Here is a 22,890-nt window from a genome sequence, read left to right as displayed (position 1 = left end):
AACTCCACGGTCCGGGGCGGACGAAGCTGCCACCCTCCAGTCCAGCGGACGAAGCTGTTGTTGCGGGAGCTCCGGAGAACCGGTCAGCAACCAATAAATATATACAATATACATGAACCGTGCAAAAAAATTAATCCGACATTTTCGCAGGCTATACAATCATTCAATACTGTTTACATACCTTGCTCAAATTTCACAGATTTATCCCCCACCCTTGCCACTCATGTGGCCAACCGGCATGGAATCCCTTCCCTTATTCTTCACCACACCCTGCCCCCCATGTCCAGCAGCGGAAGAACTTTAGACTGTGGTCCTCCCCCACCGAGCCTTGGCGTTGGCTGTACCAAGTTTCAGTGCGTCCCTTTTTTAAATTTTTTATTCTATTTTATTTTTAATATGTTTTATTATTTATTATTTATTTATTTTTATGATACTGACTGTAAAGGGAAATTCATTTCGTTGTCTCTAATTGAGACCATGACAATAAATTTGAATACAATACAATACGTACTCCTGCAATCTGCAGCGGGCCAGTCGGCAACATTAATCCATCATTCATGTGCCTATCTGAAAACTTCTTCAACACCACTATTGTATCTGCTTCCACCACTGCCCCTTACAGGCTTTTCTATTTCAGACACCTTAAAGCACTGAAGAAGTATTGCCAAAGCTATGCTCCAAATCATTCCCATTCCTACACTGACCTTTCTGTCCTAGGCCTCCTCCATTGTCAGAGTGAGGCTCTACGATTGCTATTCTTTATACAACAAATGCAAATTGGAGGAACAGCATCTCATATTTCGCTTCGGCAGCTTACAGCCCAGTGATATGAATATTGATTTCTCTCACTTCAGGTAGTGCCGGCATTCCTTCTCTCTCTATCACTCCCTCACCCAATTCGCACTAGCTTCTCATTTTCACCCTACAAACAATGGCCTGTTTCATTTATCATCGTTACTTTTTTGCATATCTTTCACTCATTGTTCTTTATCTCTCCACATCATCATCTATATCTCTCCTTTCCCTTATCCCCAACCACTGAAGAAGGGTCTCAATCCGAAATGTCACCCATTGCTTCTCTCCAGAGATGCTGCCTGTCCCGCTGACTTACTCCAGCTTTCTGTGTCTTTCTCCAAATCCAATGGCAGGTTAGGAAAAGCAATATCACTGACATCTCCCAGTCATAATGCCCACCACTGATCATGCTTAACTAATTCTAGTCTTGAGTTAGTAAGAGTGTGCAGAGAATTATAATGGGATTAGAGTATGATTTGTATAAATGGTGGCTGATGGCTGGTGAAAACCAGGAGCCCCTCCACCAGGAACGCACGGGGGGCATGCACAAACACATGGAGAAGCAAACAGCGTGCTAAACAACCCACCACCCCCTCAAGCCCCACCTGCCCCACCGATGAGTATGTAGAGTCAACATTTGCCTGAACATTTGAAATAAACACAGAAACTAATGGAACATACAAACAGCATTCGTGGGAAGAAAGAGAGAGTTAAATAATGTTTAATAATAATGATGCAAGAGAGTCCTGGATAGATTTTAAATGAGAACAAAAATCATTCAGGATTACCTATTCGTATAAAGAATAGCGAACGCCTGGAAGAAAGGGTATCGGGATCGTCATGAATTAGCTGATAGATTATCGTGGCTAACAAGAGGTGTAGATCAAAGACGGGTAATAAATGGGCTAGAGGTACATGGCAACCTGAATCTGTCCGAAAAACGGAAAGGCGCGAAACAAAATCCAGCTCCTACTCCTACCTCAAAGACCCTTCTCTCTCGAACAAGATAAAAACAGGCCAGCATCCCATCGAGATGAAACAAAAATGAATCTCATGTCATCTCTCCACTGTGATTTTGTTAAAGGTGCACCAGAACCCCGAGTGGTCGCATATGCAACTCTGACGAAATTCCTCAGCAATTTTGGACTACTAGAACGAAAGAATCTTGAAGACCGGAATTGTCCAGTCAATTCTGGATGTAAAATTAATTGTGGCGTTGATAAACAGATAATTCGTTGCATGTGTGGTGCAGAGAAAAAAGAGAAAAAAGATGGATTGGAATTTTTGCATGAGCTGCTATGGCGATCAAATTGAGGCGTAGGTAATGAGCGTACTTGGGTTCTGGAGCAAGAAGGAGGAATCTGTGAACATCCCATCTTTCTGGCAATTTGAAAAATTGCTTCTTAATATACGATCAATTCAACATAACGCCAGTGCTTCACAGAAGCATAAACAGCACAAAAAATGTATTTAGAAAGCTACGGTGAAAAGAGAGGATCTATATGAACTGATAGATCATAAGGTTATTCTCAGGGATCTGGCGCCTGGATGTGTGAGCTCGTTTTTTCACACTTCACAGGTAGAAGCCTGATGCTATGGGTTCTGATAGTCCAATATTCAGCCTATTTAATAGCTGTTTTAATGATGTTGTCTCTCCGCGCCGAGCTGTCACACTCCTGCACATCACAGACTCCCTCAGACAGAAAAATAATTGGCCGTTTTTATCCTGCATTGAAACGGGGATCCGGTGGGTATAAGACGTATCCCCCTCGGGACTCCTGCATCAAATGCATTCGCCACAATAACTCCTCGTTCATATTCTCGTGCGTTTGTTTTGGATCATGTGAAGTTCTGAATGTAAAATACATTGTCCTAAAACTCCCGAATTGCAAATCGAAATTTATTGCCAAATAAAATCTACCGCCATCTGTTAAGTGTTGACGCCAAGTTAAGAGTCTATAAAGGAATATAAGGTTGGAATCAAAACCTGTTTCCTGTGATCCCCATCGTATTCGACAGGAGCTCCACAATGGTTAATATGAGCAGGGCAGATTACTACAGTTGCAAAATGTTGAGAGTAATCCGCTGGAAGTTAGCGAGCTGTAAGTGACTGGTCATGCTGTAAATAATCTCAGTAGAGAAATAATGTTAAATCGAAAAGATTCGTTTGGTAGGAAAAAAATGACGACGTAATAAAATATCTGTTTTGAGCTCCCTACTAGACTTGTTATTCAGTTTGAAAGGAAATGAGGTGGGTAATTCGTATTGATTGCAAGACGAAAGGAATAAAAGGTGATTATTGAATGATTGGGGGAGAATCAGCGATGAAGCTTCTGACATGAATGCTTTAGGATACATTGCTAATAAAATCCAAATGCTTGTGATATTCCCCGCAATGCTAACCAAATTGTACTCCAATGTACAAGGAAAGTGCTTCGAGTTCACGATAAAATAAGTATATTTTTTAGAGAGATCAGTTGCATTTCAACACATCTAACACCGGCCTGGTTTGCTTGGTGGTTTCACAATAACGCTAGAAGGAAAGGTTCCGTTTCTGTGAATATGAGTCTTCTCTCCCGTGACAATGACTTCACGTCCAATATGCAAAGCGAAGAGTGGCCTGATGGAAGTTGTCTACCTTGAATATACAACGTGAATAATAAAGTCTGGCACCTTCATATGAATAAACAATTACAATAGCAAACATTGTATTGATCATGTTAATCTACGGAATGAATCTGCAGGAACAGAATAACAGAAAAACGATAATTTCGTCCCCGGTTTTTTGAAACGTCCCAATGCGAAACGACAGAATCGGTAGGAAAAAAAGCGTCGACTTCGCAAAATTATGGAGTTTGTGAAATCCAAACTGTTCCAGTCCAGAAAGTCAATGGCAAAAATACCGTGTTCCAAGGAAGAGTTCGTTTTGAATTCAAAGTCACTTAGAGTCAATCAGTCTGAAGAAGGGTCCCGACCGAAATGTCGTCTATCAATTTCCTCCACAGATGCTGCCTGACCCGGGGAGTTCCCCCAGCGCTTTGTGTTTTGCTGAGTGCAAAGTGATTGTCAACTCAAAACACAAGAGCTGACCTGCTATTTGATATAACGGCCCCGTTAAATATTTGGGAGGAAGGTGTGAATGAATTGGTGAGGATGGTCTTTAATTTTCCCCTTTCAGATGTATGACATATCGCTCGCTTTTTGCTTTCCATTTGGTTATTGAGAAAGAGATCATGGAATCTGTTTATCTTCCTTCTCGGGTCTAAACAGATTAATAAGCAGCCAATGCGAGCGAAGGATGAGCGGGTAGGGGGGGGGGGGGGGGGAAGAAAGAGGAACCTCCGCAGGAGCCCCGCCTTCGGCCGCCTGGCGACCAGTCGCCGCTATCAGAGGTGGGACCACAAGGCTGACGCCCCGCCCGCCGGGCGAAATGTAAAACCTATTGGCTGTTTCGCTGAGGAGGCGGCACGGTGGTGAGGGGGAAACGCGGCGTGGGTCAAGGGAGGCTGCAAGATCTCAAGTCCAAGGCGTTAAAACCTGGCTGCCGGATTGTGGTTTCTGGTTGCTGTTTTGCATCGAGCTGCAGAGATATCTCTTTTGACACTTTCCTTTCCCGAGTAGGTGGGGGTTTGCAGAGTTGAGTAGGCTGGGCTCATGATGCAGTTAGCTGAGCGATGCTTCCCTTCCTCCACTAGCCTGCCCAAGACTTTCTACAGCCTGTCAGCCTCTCCCGACAGTCGGAGCCCGGTGTCCACCCACCTCGAATTCCCGGACACCGATCGAAACGAATCGGTCCAGGAGAACGGTGAGCTCCCCAAGAAATTCGCCAGCCCCGGCATGCTGACCGAGAACGAGAACCACGCTTTCGCCGCCACCAAAGGCGCGGCGGCAGTGGAGCGGGGGAAGAGCTCGCCGGCGGAGGCAGCGGACGAGGACTTAGCCGAAGTTCGCTACAGTTTGGACGGCCTGGGAGCCGAGAGATACTTCTTGTCGCCCGTCGCCCCACAGAACCTGAGCCCGGGACATCACCAGCAGCACCCACAGTCTCAGCAGCAAGCCGGCTCCAATGCAGGCTCCCTGCTATCCTACCCGGCTCAGCACCCGCCGGCCTTCTCCGTCAACGGTGCCAGCAGATACCTGGGTCCGCATTCCGTGCTGACTAACGGCGCCTATAACCCCATCCTGACCCCGGCCGGAGCTCAGGCGTTCTCTCCTTCGGCGTATCCAACTTACCCCGGTTCAGGGCGCTCTCAGTATGCACACAGTTACCAGAGCGGCCCTCTGTATTCCCAATATCAACCGAGTATCCCGCACCCGACCCGCGCTCAGGTTTACCTCTGCAACCGGGCACTTTGGCTGAAATTTCACAGGCACCAGACCGAGATGATAATCACCAAACAGGGCAGGTACGGCTCGATCCTTTTCAATTTAAAATATAAACGGTTGTGCTGGTGTTGATTTTGACAATTGTTGGGCATTTGAGACATGGTAGATTTGGACGTGATCTAAACTTTTTGTAGTTTTGCGAAATAATTCCGATTTTTACAGTGAATAATGTTAATAATGGAATTAATGCATTCGACGAAAGCACTTGTGGGAGGGTCGCTTCTTGGGGATTTCTGCAACGTGCGCTTGGGGTAAGGTAACTTAAGGTGAGCTATGTCTGATGATGGTTCTACAAGTGGCCCCGGAGCACAGGAGACGTGTCCAAACTCTACTTCAGATCTTTGTTGGCTCCCTATGTGAAGTGTAGCCGAGGATTGTGTAATGTCACGATACAGTTTTAGCCCCAATATTGTGATTGAATCCGCGGGAGACTATCCGGTTCCAGTATATAAGCATTTATGTAGCGATACAGTCGGTGAAATAAAAGCAGAAGCTATTCGGATCACTCAGCAGGTCAGGCAGTGTATGTGTATGGAAAGAGGTTGTGTGTGGGTCAGCGATACGCTTTCTGACCATTCACCTGTGTGAGTTTTAGAGGACAATTTGTATTATGCTGTAGGTTATCGGAGCTTGCTGAGGGCGTGCGCATTTAGGTTCAATTGATGCAAGCCCTAAATCCCAATTGCATTTCATATCTGTTCGGTGGGCCAGCTTGTGATTGGTACCACACGTTGTTTCAAAGCACGAGAAATGAGATAGGTGTTGGGCTATAAGTAGATGTCAGACATAGTCATTGTCTTTTATCACTAAGCAATATACGAATCTCAGAACATGGGCACCATTGCCAGAACACAATACAAGGAGCAATTCATTTTGTGAAGTTTGGGTTATGGATCTAAATGTTCTATGTATATGGCCAACTGATTCTCAAGCTAACACTCAAGGCGTTGGTACAGTAGTTCGCTTCTAATTGATAGAAATTAAGATACTTCTGAGTTTTCAACTGCAGGACAAGATGTTGGAGGATATTTCGACTGCCACTATTATCAAACCCCGTTGGTTAATAAATTCCAATACGCAATTATTTTTATTTCGGGGGATACAAGTTTGCAATTGTACCCTTCTCTCTCTCGACCCTGATGAATTTGTAAACTGAACATTTAATCCCTTTATTAATTCTTGCGGGCACGGATGGAAATCCTAACTGTTGGTGGTATTTTATTTATTGGTTTTAGGTTTAAGAATGAACCCAACGCCTCAACCTTCTGCACTTTGCCCTGGTTATATTCCAAGCAAACGGCAAATACGACGTTGATAGTAAAATGCATAAAGAAGTCAAAGCCCAGTTATTTTCTACGCAAACAATTTGCATTAATTTGCAACCAGATTTACAATATTTGTTCACCACGATGGCAACCCCAGAACGGAATATTTGCTCTCTTAAAAACACCTGGAAAGTGTGCATCTATTAAACATTGCGCAGTTTACTTTCTCAATGCGGGCAATTCTTTCTTTGCCTCTGTAAAAGAGAGTTCTATCAAAGTTTGATAGACCGCAGTGTCGAAGATTGCTCCTTTTATTGTTTTTCGGGGATACAAGATTGTAAATGTATCCTTCTCTCTCTCTCGACAGTGAAACGTCTAAATCGAGTTCTGGTTTCGTTTGCGTTGGGAATCCAATCCCATCACCTTATAGCGGTTTATAATTTATTTTCTCAGTGACAACGTGTGACCGTGATAACTGTCCCCTCTGGCTTTTATGTTAACTGCTCCCTGTGATGCTATTCCTGTCTCCTGTAAAGTGTTAACCTGTACTGCTGATCACTCGCCGTTCACATTTGATCAATTATTCATCACTCCTTGTATGCGGCTTTTCCTAGGACATGCTGTTCTCAACACTTTACAGTTTCGCCAAACCCACTCTGGTCCAATCATTTTTTCAGACATCCAATCCCAAACTATTAATTCCCGATGCTTCCTTCTTACTCCGTTCGCTTTTAATTAGCGCCTTATGAGAGTGCAACAACTTTCTTCGCATATCAGTTGGTGCTGCAGCTGAAATCTCCGGATATCTCGACGAGACTGCCACAACGATCATTTTCTGTTGGCAGAGAGATGTGACAATATAAATTCAAGCTGATGCGCTGGTTTCTATTTCAAACTGACGTGAGCATAAATACTAATCGAGCGTGGAATACCCCGATTATCGCTTTTAACGCAGAATCATTGATGCAGCTGCCGCTTGCAGCGATTATCAGTATGTTTGATATATTTAATCCGCTAGCATTAAATAAATACTAGTAAATTCCTTTATCTCCATTAAAATGTTATAACTGTCAACAGCCCGGAATCATACATACTAATTAATCATCTACATTTTATTTTACTAATAGATCTGGTGCTATTGGTACTTTGACTGCGTTACCCGAGGCAACTAGATTCGTTTGTTAGTACTTATTTCAAAATAACAATTCTACTGCTCCCAAGTACATAATTAAACGATGGATTGCCCGTTGAAAATCAGCACACTGGTGGAATTAATGATGTGCATTGACTACATGTGATCATATTCAAGTTTTTTAACTCAAAATTAATTTAATTGGTATTAGACATTTCCAATACATTTTTAGATGTATGTATGTTGTGTTAAATTGTTTAACTGTCCCATCGGTAATAAAACTTCCTAAAGTAGTTGAAACTGAGAGATTTGGTCTGAGATTAGGTGCACGATCTCTGAAAGACCTGATGCGTTGTCAATTGTGCAGGGGGCATCTTTTGAGCCCGAGATCCGACGCTCCAAAGTATACCCCAAATCGTCAACACCAGGTCGAGACTGAGTGCATCGAGATACAGGCAAAAAGTCATCCCATTCGGAAAGTTTTATTCTGTAAACTGCAGAGAAAAATCGGGCATTATTTAGGAATTATATCTCGACGAATTTCAGCTTTTTTTCACACAAAAATTCGCGCTGAAAAACATTTGAGTCTTGTAAATGTTCAAATCTGAAATGCTTGATTGCCGGTGACAACGTGGACCATACATTCTATTACATTATGTATTATTTATAATAAACAACATAAAAATCAGTCGCGACGTTTGTATTTAGTGAGTTTACCTTTCCAAATATTCGCTGCGCCCACTTCGTACTGATTCGGTGATCTGGTTATGTCACTTTATCTACATTGCTCGAGTAAAATGACTTATTTTTGTTGCTCCCAATTTTTGCAGGCGCATGTTTCCCTTCCTGAGTTTCAATATCTCTGCCTTGAACCCGACGTCCCACTACAATGTGTTTGCGGAGGTTGTGCTGTCGGACCCCAATCACTGGCGATTTCAAGGAGGAAAGTGGGTGACGTGCGGGAAAGCTGACAACAACATTCAAGGTAAATGGACGCGCCGAAAGATGTGCAATGCCCGCGAGTAGTGTAACTCGCAGTCTGTTTGGTGATGAGACTGTGACCATGTTCAGAGTCAGTTTATAGCCACAGCCAGAAGAGCTCCACCTTCTTCGGAGGTGAATACTCGTTTCACTACAATTCCGTTTCTTTCGGAGCTTGTTAAATGTTAGCAATATAGGATAAAAATCTTTGCAGAAAAATTATATTATAGGTAATCCCCTGATCAGCCCCAATGCTTCCCTGACGTTTCTTTAAGATTTGCTTTAAGCACGAAAAGGTATGTGATACCCCCGACCAAATAAACAAATGCATCAAAGGCGGTATCGGTCAATAGAATTGCCGTTAACGATTAAACTTGACAATATAACATATTTGAATTGCTAATATCTTTTGAAATGGTACTTTTGCTTCTCTCTAAGTTATGGCTTCGAAACAATGTCCATAAACTGTCTAATAATCAAAACTTCCAGAAGGAAATTGTTCGTGACGCTTGTGCGGTTCCTAGCTTTTCAAGTGCAGTTATCCCTATCTATGGGTTTTCTCGATAGAATGTGGTAATTTGTGTCCATATCGTGCCTTTAATGTTGCAAAAAAAATTCCAGCAGCATTAATGTAAACGATTGTCAAACGCCCTATGGTTTAAATTTATCTGGGAGAATATCCGTGGGTATAAAACATTTACCCACCTCGCCCCTCATTCACTGACCGGCTTGTGGCTCTTTCACTGTATTTGTAGTTTTCCATGGACAGGAGTTCCGGATTCAGTTTTCTTTCAATCTAATTTTCTCGGTAAAATCGATCTTTTATAGTCAGCATCACACAGAGAAATATCAAAGGGAATGAATGTCAACCTCTTGGCACATTGAACTGGCAATGTACCGCTGACATAAATAGTCCAATCGAGTGGAAAACGTTTGCAATTAAGTTCCAAACGTGCGCCTATGATTATTCCTCAAGAATTCGGGTTGCCAACAGTTTAAGAACTAGTGCTCTAGGCGATTGTATTCAACTGCGCTTTAGTTTCCGCAGCTTTCCGATGTGTTGCACATTGGGTGAACACACCAATATCTTGTCCCATTGCCATTTTGCAAGCGTGAGCAGTGCGACTTTCTACTGCACATTCAATTTAAATCCACTATTCATTATTCACCGCCATGTAAGATTCCAAATACTTCTTGAATTACACAAGGAACTCACAATTCTGCACAAATGATGCCTGCGGGATTTTTTATGAGCTGCTATCCAAAGAAAACACCCGTTAACGCGGTACCAATTCTCAATGAGTTGTCCTTTACCCCGTCTCTTAAGTTGACAGCTCAATGCAATGTACAGTCACTGTTTCTCCTATTACATTTGATGTCCCGATGATGGTTTATTTTAGCATAGGGATTGGTAAAATAAATAAAAGTGATTTGTCAAATTGCTTTAATACATCAGCCTATTGACAAATTGGCCAAGAGAACCAAGATAAGAATATTCCTCATCGTCTCCCCTGACTAGTCTGAAGAAGGGTCTCGACCCAAAACGTCACCTATTCCTTTTCTCCAAGAATATTGGTGCTCCCAATTAGGTCCGTTAATGAGGACATCCACCTTTCAAATTGACTTTAACACATAACCTAAATTCACACAAGAGTTGACTTTTAGGTTTTCACTAAGGTGGTCTTCAGAACATTGTATTTCACTTTATTTCTTCCAGGTAACAGAGCTTATGTCCACCCAGAGTCTCCAAACACTGGGGCTCACTGGATGAGGCAAGAGATTTCCTTCGGGAAACTTAAACTGACAAACAACAAGGGTGCAACAAACAACAGCACTCAGGTGAGGCAGAAAAGGCAGACTACGCCTACTTCTTATGTGGTGGTCTTGTGGCAACTCTGTGTGCAGAATTAGAAGGAATGTTTTTCATTCATGCAGATGGTGGTGTTGCAGTCCTTGCATAAATACCAACCACAGCTTCATATAGTGGAGGTGAATGAAGATGGCGCTGAAGATGTAAGCGACTCCTCAAAAGCTCAGACCTACACCTTCCCAGAAACTCAGTTCATTGCGGTGACTGCCTACCAGAACACTGATGTAAGTGTAATTTGCTACATTTAAAAAATAGTAATGTATACTCACATGGAAACACAGGAGACTACAAATGCTGGAATCTTGAGCAAAAAATAAATGGCTGGAGGAACTCAATGGGTCAGACAGCATTTGTGGTTGGAATGTGTGGACCTCAGCCTCAAGAAGGATCCCAACCTGAGACTTCATGTGTCCATTTGCCTTCATGATTGTGACCTGACCTGCTAAGTTCCTCCAGCACTTTGAGTTTTGTTCAATGGTAGGTCATTTGTTGGCAACAGAAAATTTACAGCTTTTTTTATTTCATTAGATCACACAGCTCAAAATTGATCATAATCCATTTGCCAAAGGTTTTAGAGACAACTATGATTCGTAAGTATAAGCTTACAGTATAAAAATTTTGAATTAAGGTGATTTTTTTCTCCTTTTTACTTCTTGCCATGTCAGTCATTTCATCAATGCTCTTTTCCATTTTTTTGTAACTCCTCAGTATGTTCACTGCACCAGAGAACGATCGACTGACCCCGTCGCCCACAGACTCTCCTCGATCCCATCAGATAGTACCAGGAGCCCGTTACACCATGCAGCCTTTCTTCCAAGATCAATTTGCCAACAGTATACCATCAGCCCGCTTTTACAATGGTGAACGAACAGTCCCCCAAACAAGTGGCATCCTGTCCCCTCAACAAGCTGAGGAATCAGGCAATCCACCTCAGAGGTGGTTTGTCACTTCTGTGCAACAACCTGGGACTAATAGGTTGGACTTCGCCTCTTACGATGCAGATTATGCTACAAATGCTTTGCTGCCATATGGTCTCAAACCTCTGCCCATACAGTCTGCTCATTCTCTGAGTTACTATCCTGACCCAACATTTGCTTGGGGCTCCAGGAGTTCTCAGTACCAGAGAAAGATAGCCTCTGGGTTATCATGGTCCTCTAGAACCAGCCCTTCTTTCCCAGAAGACCAAGTGTTGTCCACTGAGGAAAAGTCAAGAGAAGAAGCCAACTCACCTTGGATTGAAACCCCTCCATCTATCAAATCCATGGACTCTGACTCAGGACTCTATGAAAATGCGTGCAAAAGAAGAAGGGTCTCTGCTGGCAACTCCAGCACCGAAAGCTCCCCAACAATCAAATGTGAGACAGTTACTCCTAAAGATGGTACAAAACCAATGGGCTATTATACTTTCTACACCAGCCCTTAAAAGTATTCAGATGATTTGTATATATATACCCTACCCATTTGCCAAATGTCAAGATGGTTTTATGTGTGCCAAAAAGACTGAAATTTCCTTCCATCTTTAGTTATTTACTTTGTACAGTCTATTATTAGTGCAATCAAATTTTTAAGAAGGTGCCAAAGCTTTCTGATGCTGTAAGCAGCAAGATGGACATATTCTAGCTAAGCCTGTTCTCAATGTTATGTCCCATAATATATAGTATTCATTTTAGGAGATATTTCTGGGGTGGGGGGGGGGGGACTTAAATCCCAATTGACTTTAATCATATGTGGTTTAATTTATTTGAGGATACATTGATGTACAGTTCCTGTTCTGTATAGTCACTGTAGAATAGGTGCGGTATAATGTAAAAGAAAATGACCAGTGTTAGTTCAATGAGTAAGATCCAGTCCATCAATGTGTACAGATTAAGCAAAAACAGCTCATTTCAAGCATTACATTTTCAAAAGCAATAAAATAAGACTGGATTTCAACATTCCAAGGGGTGCTGTGAGTAAGGAATCTGTGCCTGCAGAGTCTTGATAAATGCATAACTAACACACTTAATTTTAGCCACTCTCCATGTGTTGTTCACCTACCAAAATTAGAATTGTGTAATATTTACTGGCAGATTAGTTATGTGTTTTTCAGGCTTCAGGTGGCCATTTGATTGTAATTTTGGAAATTAAAATCTCACATATAAATTACATTCTTCAGAAGTTGGTGTGTTTTAAGGTGTCTTTACATATGTACCAATTATTTTAAAAACAGGATTGCAATTATCACCTATTTTAAATCTGCATTTGCATGCTTCTGAGACAGTGTTAAAACCTCAACATTCTCCAAATACACTCTGTGTAGGATGAAACAGCAGATGCTGGTTTGAATCGAAGGTAGACACAAAATGCTGGAGTAACTCAGCAGGACAGGCAGCATCTCTGGAGAGAAGGAATGAGTGATGTTTCGGGTCGAGACCCTTCTTCAGACTGCTCCATAGACTTTTCATTTGAGATTGCTGCTCATTTGAGATCGCTGCTAGTATAATGAGCAAACAAACCAGTGGGAATAACATGGGAATAATCAAATTATATCCCTCCTAATGTATTCCTGGAGAAAACTCATGAAGAAAAGTGGCAGTTATTTGCAATAATTAGATTCTAAATATCACACAACATTAAGAAAAAACATTTGAACAGGTGGATGAAAGGAGAGGTTTGGAAAGATATGGGCAAAACGTGGGCAGGTGGGACTAGCGTAGATGGGCCATATTGGTCTATGGGCAAATTGGGCCAAAGGGCCTGTCTCTGTGCTGTATGACTGATTCTTAACAAGGAAGAACAGAAAGTTTACTAATATTTTCACGATTATAAGGAAATTTTTGAAATACATCTATCAACTTTTTTACTATGAATCTCGATTCGTGTACTTTACACAAAGAAAACGACAATCAGGATGCTCAATATCTAGGCACGTGTGTATTTAATTAATTTCAATCGGCACATACATCGTGGGTCGAAGGGCCTGCGCTCCACTGACCTTGGTAGTTTGCGCCACATTTACTGTAACTTGTGGAAGACCCGGGTGACAGACAATAGGTGAGGCTGAGGATTATCAGTTTTGTTTTAAATGATGCCATCACCTGAAACCTCGTTACCTGCTTTACTATGGGGAATGAAAAAATAGTTTATCAATTTGCTCATCACGTAATCTTTGACTTCAAAGTACTTTCAATCGCAAGAGAGCTCACCCCTTGACTTTCATAATAACATTAGAAAACCGGGGTTGCTTCATTTGGTTTTCGTTTGTGCTCTCAAAATATTTGTGGCTAAAAAATCATAGACGAGGTGCACCGGGAATGGGTTTAAAGTGGTGTGAGTCTATGTACACCAGCTTTACCTTATTCTACTTGGCAGCGTTTACAACGTTGAAATGTTCTTGCCATGCCTCCCACGCAGTTCATGATGAACTTGCTCCACTTTCATCTCGCTATGTTTTGTTTTGCTGAAATGTTGCTTTGGAAATTTAACTTGATAAGCGAAGACTGCAGTCGACCCCGAACGCCGCCTTGTGGGAGAGGGGAAAGTGGCAGCTCGGAGCTGAACCCGAGGTGGAGGCGAGAGAATGGGATCGCCGGGCAAGTGCAGGGCAGAAGCGAATCCGATTCCACGCAACAGCTGGAGCCCCCCAGTTTTCAGTTTCGGGCGCTCATGTTTGTGATCGATATCCCTGCAGCATATTAAACCGAACAGTTAAAGCATTCCATATCATAGCCGAGTTCAAGCTCACGTTAGCGCTCCGAAAATGATACAGCATTTATATCAACACAACGTACTAGAGGGTCAGACAGCAAATGGGGAGGGGGGGTGGGGGGGTCAGGCGACATTTCGAGTCGGGACCCTTCTTCAGTCGCGACTGCCTTTAGATGTTGAAGTAGTTTGACGTATATTATTAGATATTAGAGGCTATTGGGTAAACGGGCTGAAGTTCATTGCTCAATGTTTAATTACAATATAATCACTTCATGACATCAATTATGGTTTAATCGTGGAAATAACCCTCCTCTAATCAATCAAGCTCATCTGAAACCTGACGTTATATTCATCCATCTTGTATTATTTAGTAAATAACTTTAGAACAAGAAACCATTCGATTCTCCTCTGTGATCTCGCGTATCTGAGGTGGGAGAAATGGTCCAGTATTTGATTCCTTGGGATCAACTTCGATTCTAACCCCTAACGTTAAAAGTACCGGGAAGCTGCAGCGGAGCCCAGTTTACCGAATGTTGACAGATATTGATATATAAAAGGACAGACCCGTATTTATGCCGTCAGCCGAAAGGCGGCATTTGCCATAGCGACTTTTCGAAAAGTAGGTTTTGTGATGTGGGTGGGTTTAAAAAAAAAGATTATCCAAAGAATTACGTTTGATTTCTATTGCTGAATTACCACCCTGGGATCCCATGATTTATTACTCGGAAATTTTTATTTGGTCTGGTTTTATTTTTATTTAAAAAAATAGGAACTGTTTATTAATACAGTTTTTTTAAGGGAGCTTTTGGATGTAGCTTGGCTACTGGCTGCGTCACGGAAATAACACCCGCAAATTAAACTTAAACGGCAATGCATCCATTCACACTGATGTGCAGATTTGATACTTTATTCTTTTACCATTAAAAATATTAATCTGTATTCTATTTCTGAAGCGTATCTGCATTTTTTACAAAAACAACTGGAACGTGTTCTTGAACATTTGAAAGGCATGTATTTAATTAGGAGAACCCTTTAATCCATCTTACTTTGTCTGTTTCATGATGAATTTGGTCAGTTCAATTGCGGCGGTTTTCCCTGAAAGCTGGCATCCACATATTGTACAATACCACATTGTTGCTGCAATAATTAATGATTAACCTCGTTCTGAGAATTCAACCTAAATTTGATTAAAACACAATTTATAATAATTTGGCCTTTTTCGACAAACGTATACCCTCTTATTCGACAAACATGCACTATTGCACGGAAATTTTAATTCCAGAGCTCCTTAGTTGACAACCCTGTAAATGTCCGTTTAATCTGTTGCACTGACTCAAAGTTATTGATTTTTCGGATGACAATATTAAACATATATTTAATCTACGATCCTTGTGCGTATTTTTTATTCTGAACAATTTAACACCAAAAAATTAAACCCGATCATTATCTTTTTCCCAATGTGCGCTAATATGCACAAAACTGTTAATTATCTTCTAGAAACTATTCGAAAGTATCTGCACCAAAATCATTAATTTCGTTTTCTCGCCGCAGGTTGGACTTCCAGCTGCCATGGTCCTATTTACTATGCAAGAAGGTTGTTGCTTTTAATATCAAATTTCATTTTTACAATTTTAATTAAAACGGCAGGATTGGAAAGATATTCGAAACACGCATGTCAAATATATTGTGATCAGTTGGCTCGTTCTTAGTCTAACATTATAATTTTAGTAAACAGTTAAAGGGGTTAAATATTTAGCTTCCCCGAGCGGAGCACGCTACACGACCCTCCCAAACATATTGTGGATAGTGCGTAGTCCTGTATTAGAATGAGGACCAATGTTTTACTCATCGCATAAAAGAACAAGTTTACTTACAGCGGTATCAGGCGTTTCCAACTTTATCAGATACCGCCCACGCCCATTCCCAACACACACATACCAGTGGCGAAGGCATACTAGTATTGATGACATCGACAGAAGCCTCAAATACAAAAGCCCACTCAACAAATCCCTTTATAATCAAAAACCTCTCGCTCCATAATGTAAACTTTACGAATATGCGGAATTTCCAACTGCATTTTATGCAACGATTCTCCCATATTTGGCGAACATAATTATTGACTAAAAATAGACAATATATTTAATGGGTGTGAAGGAACAGCAGATGCTGGTTTAAACCGAAGATAGACACAAAATACTAGAGTAACTCAGCGCGACATGCAGCGTCTCTGGAGAAGGGTCTCGGCCCGAAACGTCATCCATTTCTTCTTTCCAGAGATGCTGCCTGCCCCACTGAGTTGCGACATCATTTTGTGTCTGTCTTCAATATATTTAATGGGTCGGGAACACTTCACATTCTTCATAAATTCTTGTTCTTATGACTTTGCAGCAAAGCACAATTTGTGCCTGTCTATTTTTTTGCGTTTTTTCTATAACGAAATGGAGGAGATTTTATCAATTTCAAGGAATTATATTTACATTATCATCCAAATCTTTGCTTACAATTCAGCCTCAAAAATGAGGAATGAATTGTTTTCTCTCAAAATATGCCTGAATATTTTATAGTGGTTGATATGAACTCCTGAGTTTATGGATTGATACCTAAAATATACTCAATTGTTTATTTATATTAATCTAATGGAAAACTTCTGCATCAGGCACACTGACAAACTATTTCAATACAGCAAATGCACAATTGCAGATAAATCTTCAGGGTTTTGGGGTTACATTCGGCATGTAAGTTAAAAAATACTCGCCCCCCCTGTATCACAGGTCATTTATCCTAGATCTGGTAAAGTTTACTTCCCAATTGATGTGGCATGTTATCAATGGTGAAAATATGCAACTTTTGAGAAGTCAAGTCAAGTCAAGAGAGTTTTATTGTCATGTGTCCCAGATAGGACAATGACATTCTTGCTTGCTGCAGCACAACAGAGTATTGTAAGCATAAATAAAGAACAGTTCAGTGTATCTATATAGCATAAACCACATATATACACATAAATAAAGTGAAATAGTCTGATAGTTCAGAGTTTGTTTGACGGTGAGTTTAATAGCCTGATGGCTGTGGGGAAGTAGCTGTTCCTGAACTTGGATGTACCAGATTTCAGGCTCCTATACCTTCTGCCTAATGGCAGTGGAGAGATGAGTGTGTGGCCAGGATCGTGTTGGTCCTTGATAATGTTGGCAGCCTTTTTAAGGCACCGACTGCGCTAGATCCCTTCGATGGTGGGGAGGTCAGAGCTGATGATGGACTGGGCAGTGGTCACAATTTTCTGCATTCTTTTCCGCTCCTGGACGCTCAAGTTGCCGAACCAAGCCACGATGCAACCAGTCAGCATGCTCTCTACTGTGCACCTGTAGAGAGAGTCCTCTTTGACATACCGACTCCCTAATCTCAGGAAGTAGTGGTGTTGATGTGCTTTCTTTATAATTACAGTGTGCTGGGACCAGGAAAGATCTTCCGAAATATGCACGCCCAGGAATTTGAAAAAGACATTAAGACTTAATGTCAAAATACATTAAGAAATATTCCTGTCTGGAAAATCTTATAGCATGCACATAATTTTTGTTTTGACTTAAACCGTACAGTCTTGTGAGCACGAATCTTCCCATCATTGACCTTTGTGATTGCTAGTTGCCAGCAGTAGCCTACCTAATGGGCCTGCCCCACTTGGGCGACCTAATCTGCGAGTTTGGAAGAGTTTGCCCTGGACTCAAACTTGCAGCATGGTCAACACAAGGTCCTGTGAGGTCGCTGGAATGCTCCTTCATGCTCAAGGGAAGTTCCCGAATACTCGTGGCCTCAGCTAGGTCGCGGACATTTATTCAGCATATTGAAAACATTTTCGCGCGTAAATTTGGTCGGCATGGGTCTTTTTGACTCGGACTGCAGTGGAGTGGGGTCGCTATTTACTTACAGGCAGTCGAGGGCAGCCGTAGGCAATCTCTTTCGCTGACTGGGCATTTTGATTGGTTCATTGGAGTTTCAGGACCTAGGAAGACCTACCAGTAGGTAAAATGTCCGCTAAACTTTATTAAACTTTTTAAAAGTGTCTCCACTCCATCTCTCCCCCTTCCTGCCCCCTTCTCTCCCCTTCTCTCCCTCCCCCCCCCCCCACGCGCTCTCTAAAGGACTTACCGTACACTGCGCAGCCATTTACCTTCCTTTTCATCGCGCAGACAGCGCTCCTCCGCTTTCCCTGGCCCCCACCTTCGCGAAGTGTTTGTGTGTGTGCGGTCGCTAGATGCAGCTCACGGTTCGGTCGTTCCAGCTCGTGGATTCAACCCGGCCGGTCGATCCAGCTCGGGGCTTTTCAGGGAGTGCCCTCGAGTTTGAAAGTAGAAGACACACTTCTGGACTCGCGGATTAGGTCACCCAAGTGGGACAGGCCCTTTAAGGACGACCTAATCTGCGGGTTTAGAAAAGTTTGTCCTCGACTCAAACTCACAGCATGGTCCTAGGAGGTCCTAAGAGGTCGCTGGAACTCTCCTTCATGCTCAAGGGAAGTTCTCGAATATTCGCGGCCTCAGCTAGGTCACGGAAAATGTTTTAGCATATTGAAAAATTTTCCGCGAGTAAAATTTGGTTGGCATGGGTCTTTTTGATTCGTAGTGCAGTGGAGTGGGGTCGCTATTTAGTTACAGGCAGTCGAGGGCGGCCGTAGGCAATCTCCTTCACCAACCGGGCATTCTGATTGGCTCATTGGAGTTTTCAGGTCGCAGGAAGACCTACCGGTAGGTAAAATGCCCGCTAAACTTTATTATACTTCTTAAAAGTGTCTCCCCCCCCCTTCTCTCCCCCTTCTCTCTCCTTCTCCCCCCCCCCCCCCCTTCTCTCCCCCCCTCTCCTCTTCTTCTCCCTTCTCCCCCCGCGCTCTCTAAAGGACACTGCGCAGCCGTTTTACCTTCGTCTTCATCGCGCAGACAGCGCTTCTCTGCTTTCCCTGGCCCCCGCCTTCGCAATGTGTTTGTGTGTGTGTGTGTGTGTGTGTGTGCGGTCGGTCAATGCAGCTCGCAGTTTCAACGCTGACGGTCGATCCAGCTCGAGGCTTTCCAGGCGAGTGCCCTCGAGCTGGAAAGTCGAAGACACTCTTTTTAACTCGCCGATTAGGTCGCACAAGTGGGACAGACCCATAACTCTTCCTATTGGAAGTCACTCGGGATTTGGGGCTTTTGTTGTGTTTTGCACTAATATAGTTATAGAGTCATACAGTATGGATACAGGGCCTTCGGCCCAACTTGCCCATGCTGACCAAGATGCCCCATCTACACCAGTCCCACCAGCTCACATTTAGCTCATATCCATCTAAACCCTCTCCTATCCATGCATCTATCCAAATGTCTTTTAAATGTGTTTTTTTTTTAATTGATTGATTTTTTTGTTTTTGTTTATTACATTATCTATTGAGTACTGTGTTTACAAACCAGTTGTGCTGTTGCAAATAAGAAGTGTTCTGTTTTGGTGCTGAAGACAATTAAATACCCTTGACTTGAAAAAGTTGCATAATTGTTTAATTTTCAAATCAAAAGGTGTACAGTATACTGCAGAATTATAGCACATCATAGATTGCTAGTTATCTTTATGTATGTTGTTTCTGGAAGATCATAAACCAGAAAATTGATTTAGATGGTTTTCATGATTCTATTTTCTTTATAAAATTGTGTTACAAATGTGCACTATCCATGGTGTATTCATTAGATTGATGCTTTCATGTCATTACTCAGCTGAAAAGTCATTTCTCACTACTTTTAGAATTACTTTATTTATGTCATGGCTCTAAAAATAAATTTCAAGTCTTCACTTTGTACATTCATGTTAAAGGTTTTCTACTATCACATTCAAATCACATGCATTTTTAAAAGTAAAATGTACCTAATGCCAGAATTTCAGCAGCAAAAGATTTCTGGCTACCTGGTCACATGGAGAGAAACTAATTCCTTTGTCATGGTATTGGATTATTCACACATTTTCTGTGATTGAAGTGAAACGAAACAGCCATTCTAACCCGCAGACTTTAATCTCCAAAACTGGACTAATTATGACAGATAAAAGCATATAAGTTCTGCAGATGTAATTCTTAATTTAAAAGGACATATTTCTTCTTTCTCATTTTTATTTTTCTATTAACCCCCACCTGAGTCATGCTGTGATACCACTGTACAGACACCTGCAGTTTTCCAATGCTTCACAAATCAGGGATCCTTCTCATGCTTCTGTTGGGATGTTAGTTATTGCAATGATTTGTGATCGGCAAGGCACAGAACCTCTGGAAGCAGGCAGATAAACAGCAAGAGACCAAAACATTCCATCTGAAGCCAGGCCATGGTGTCAGCGTGCAGAAAGGATTGGGAGCTGCTTGTGGGACAATTTTAAAATTGGGTGGGGAGGTCCTGCTCTACTCATGGACACCATTTTGTACAAAATAAACATATACACAAAAATAACTACTCAATCTTGGTGTTTTGGGCTAAGATTTTATTACTTTTGATTGCAGTATAATTGCACTTTAAAATTAGTGTGACTGCATTTTATGTTCTGGTTAATTACTTTATGGAGGCACTGAGCAAGATAATTAAATTGTATTTAACTATATTGCAGTGAATTGTCATTCCTTCCAAAGCCTCCACTAACAGCTTTGGCCCCTCCCATTTCTAGACATGTTCTTGCATTCATTGGCAGTGTAGACTACAAGACCAAGGATGGAACAGAAGAAGATGTGGAGCCATTGGTTCATCCTTAAAGCATACCTGGAGATCCTGTGCCTGTTAGTGCCTTAAGGAAAGCAAGTGTGTGTCTTGAGTTGTGATCAGCACAATAGATAAAATTAAACATATGGTTTACGATTTGCTAAAACATTGTTTTCCATCTTTGCCTTGGATTTATGATTTTATAAAGGTTACATTTTTTTTCTAAATTTTGGAAGTGTTGAGTTACTCTGTTGCCGCAATAGTGTTGGATGGAATTATAATGATAGTAAATACCTGACAATAATTTGGTGGCTGTCAAAGCCACAGAAAGAATTGAAGTATCAGCTCTAAGCCACCAGCAGGCAAGTCATAGAGGTGGCCCACAGTGACTATTTAGTTAAAAAAAACACAAATTGCTGGAGTAACTCAGCGGGACATGCAGCATCCCTATAAGACATCCCTATAAGACATTTTTTTCAGATTGATTGAGGGGGGTGAATGGGGGATGGGGGAGAACTGTAAAAGATGAGGGACAGTACAAAGCATGACCTGCCTATCCATCTGCCTATCATTGGAGTGATAGGCAGATGGATGGACAAAGGCCAGAGATGAAAAAACACCTGTGCAAGAATAGGATTGAAGAGTTGTGAAGTTTGGAGCGAGGGAAAGGAATGCAGGTGGGAGGCTGGGAGAGGGGAGACATTTGGATTACATGCCTTTGTATTATTTATCCCCTCTTTAATAGCTTTACTGGGTCAGGAAGATTTTGCCATCTTGTTGTGATGCTATCAATATTTTGCTTCATTATGATACTGAGTCACAAGCACCCCACACATCTCCCTTTATTTGAGGCTTCCATCCATATAGCACTGCTCCTGGCCTCAGATTACCCCAAAGTGAATGGAAGAGAACTAAAATTGACTTTGACTTTGACTTGACTTTGCTTGTCCTCAAGATCCTCCCATGCATTATTTTATAGCTATAGAAAAGGCAGAAGAGAAATTACATGTTTTTCTGTAGCGCCTGTCGAATAGTCCAATTGTTAGCTATTTTGAGCGTTTGATATCGAGTTGCTGCGACATGGTGGCACAGCGGTAGAGTTGCTGCCATTCATCACCAGAGACCCGGATTCAATCCTGACTACGGCTGCTGCCTGTACGGAGTTTGTGCGTTCTCCCTATGACCGTGTGGGTTTGCTCTGGGTGTTCTGGTTTTCTCCCACACGCCAAAGAAGTCAGGTTTGTAGGTTAATTTGCTTTGTTAAGTTGTATATTGATTGAATCCTTTATTTGTCATTCAGACCTTTCGGTCTGAACGAAATGCTGTTGCCTGCAGCCATACATGTAATAATAACAAAACACAATAAACACAAATTAACATCCACCACAGTGAGTTCACCAAACACCTCCTCACTGTGATGGAGGCAAAAGTCTTAGAGTTACTGTCTCTTCCCTCCTCTTCTCCCTCTGCGCCGAGGCGATACCCCACCGGGCGATGGTAAGTCAGTCCGCGGTTCAAGCTCCGCGGCCCGGGGGGTGGTCAAAGCTGCCCGCGCTGTTGCAATGGGTGCTCCGGAAAACAGGCACCAGCCTGTGACCTGCGAGCTCCTGACATTGTCCTCCATTGGCCCGCGGCCGAGCCCCGGATCCAGGTCGCCGCCGCCTCAGCCGCCGTAGCACCGTCTCCGCTCCGCACCGGGCCGCCCACAAGGCAGCGTCTCAGCCCCGCACCGGGCTGCCCCCACGGAAGCACCTTCCAGCCGGGAGCCGGTCCGCCCGCACGGCAGCATCTCAGCCCCGCACCGGGCTGCTCACACGGGAGCGCCTTCCAGCCGGTAGCCGTGCCGGCCGCACAGGAGTGTCTCAGCCCCGCACCGTTCGCCCTCACCGGAGCGCCGAGTCGTGCCGCTACCCGGACGTCGCCACAGCTCGAAGATGGCCAGCCTCGCGTTGGTGAGTCCTGGCTGGCTCTACCTCCGGACCCTCGAGGTCGGTCGCAGGTTGGAGGCCGCCAGCTCCGCCATTAGGCCTCAGCGCAGACGGGGGAAGAGAAGGGGAATACGACAAAAAGTCGCATTCCCCCGAA

General features: G+C 42.7%; 1 protein-coding gene across 1 annotated transcript; it reads left to right on the top strand.

The window, feature by feature from the left end:
- Window positions 1–4,351: 4,351 nt before the first annotated feature.
- eomes (eomesodermin) lies at window positions 4,352–12,105 on the top strand. The gene is made up of 6 exons (XM_033047207.1): window positions 4,352–5,201; window positions 8,409–8,563; window positions 10,277–10,398; window positions 10,495–10,653; window positions 10,958–11,019; window positions 11,138–12,105. Exons 1-6 carry the CDS (start codon window positions 4,450–4,452, stop codon window positions 11,850–11,852), a joined length of 1,965 nt encoding a protein of 654 aa, XP_032903098.1. The 5' UTR covers window positions 4,352–4,449; the 3' UTR covers window positions 11,853–12,105.
- Window positions 12,106–22,890: the final 10,785 nt, after the last annotated feature.

The sequence above is a fragment of the Amblyraja radiata genome, chromosome 2 (assembly GCF_010909765.2).
Source record: "Amblyraja radiata isolate CabotCenter1 chromosome 2, sAmbRad1.1.pri, whole genome shotgun sequence".
Taxonomy (NCBI): Eukaryota; Metazoa; Chordata; class Chondrichthyes; order Rajiformes; family Rajidae; genus Amblyraja; species Amblyraja radiata.
This window is presented reverse-complemented; position numbering and strand designations above follow the sequence as displayed.

What these genes read in the sequence shown, in the direction of transcription:
- eomes (XM_033047207.1), top strand. Translation starts at nt 4,450, where the DNA reads ATGATGCAGTTAGCTGAGCGATGCTTCCCTTCCTCCACTAGCCTGCCC. An exon ending in ATAATCACCAAACAGGGCAG is followed by an intron (nt 5,202 to 8,408) that starts GTACGGCTCGAT and finishes CAATTTTTGCAG; the next exon opens with GCGCATGTTTCCCTTCCTGA. An exon ending in CAACAAACAACAGCACTCAG is followed by an intron (nt 10,399 to 10,494) that starts GTGAGGCAGAAA and finishes TCATTCATGCAG; the next exon opens with ATGGTGGTGTTGCAGTCCTT.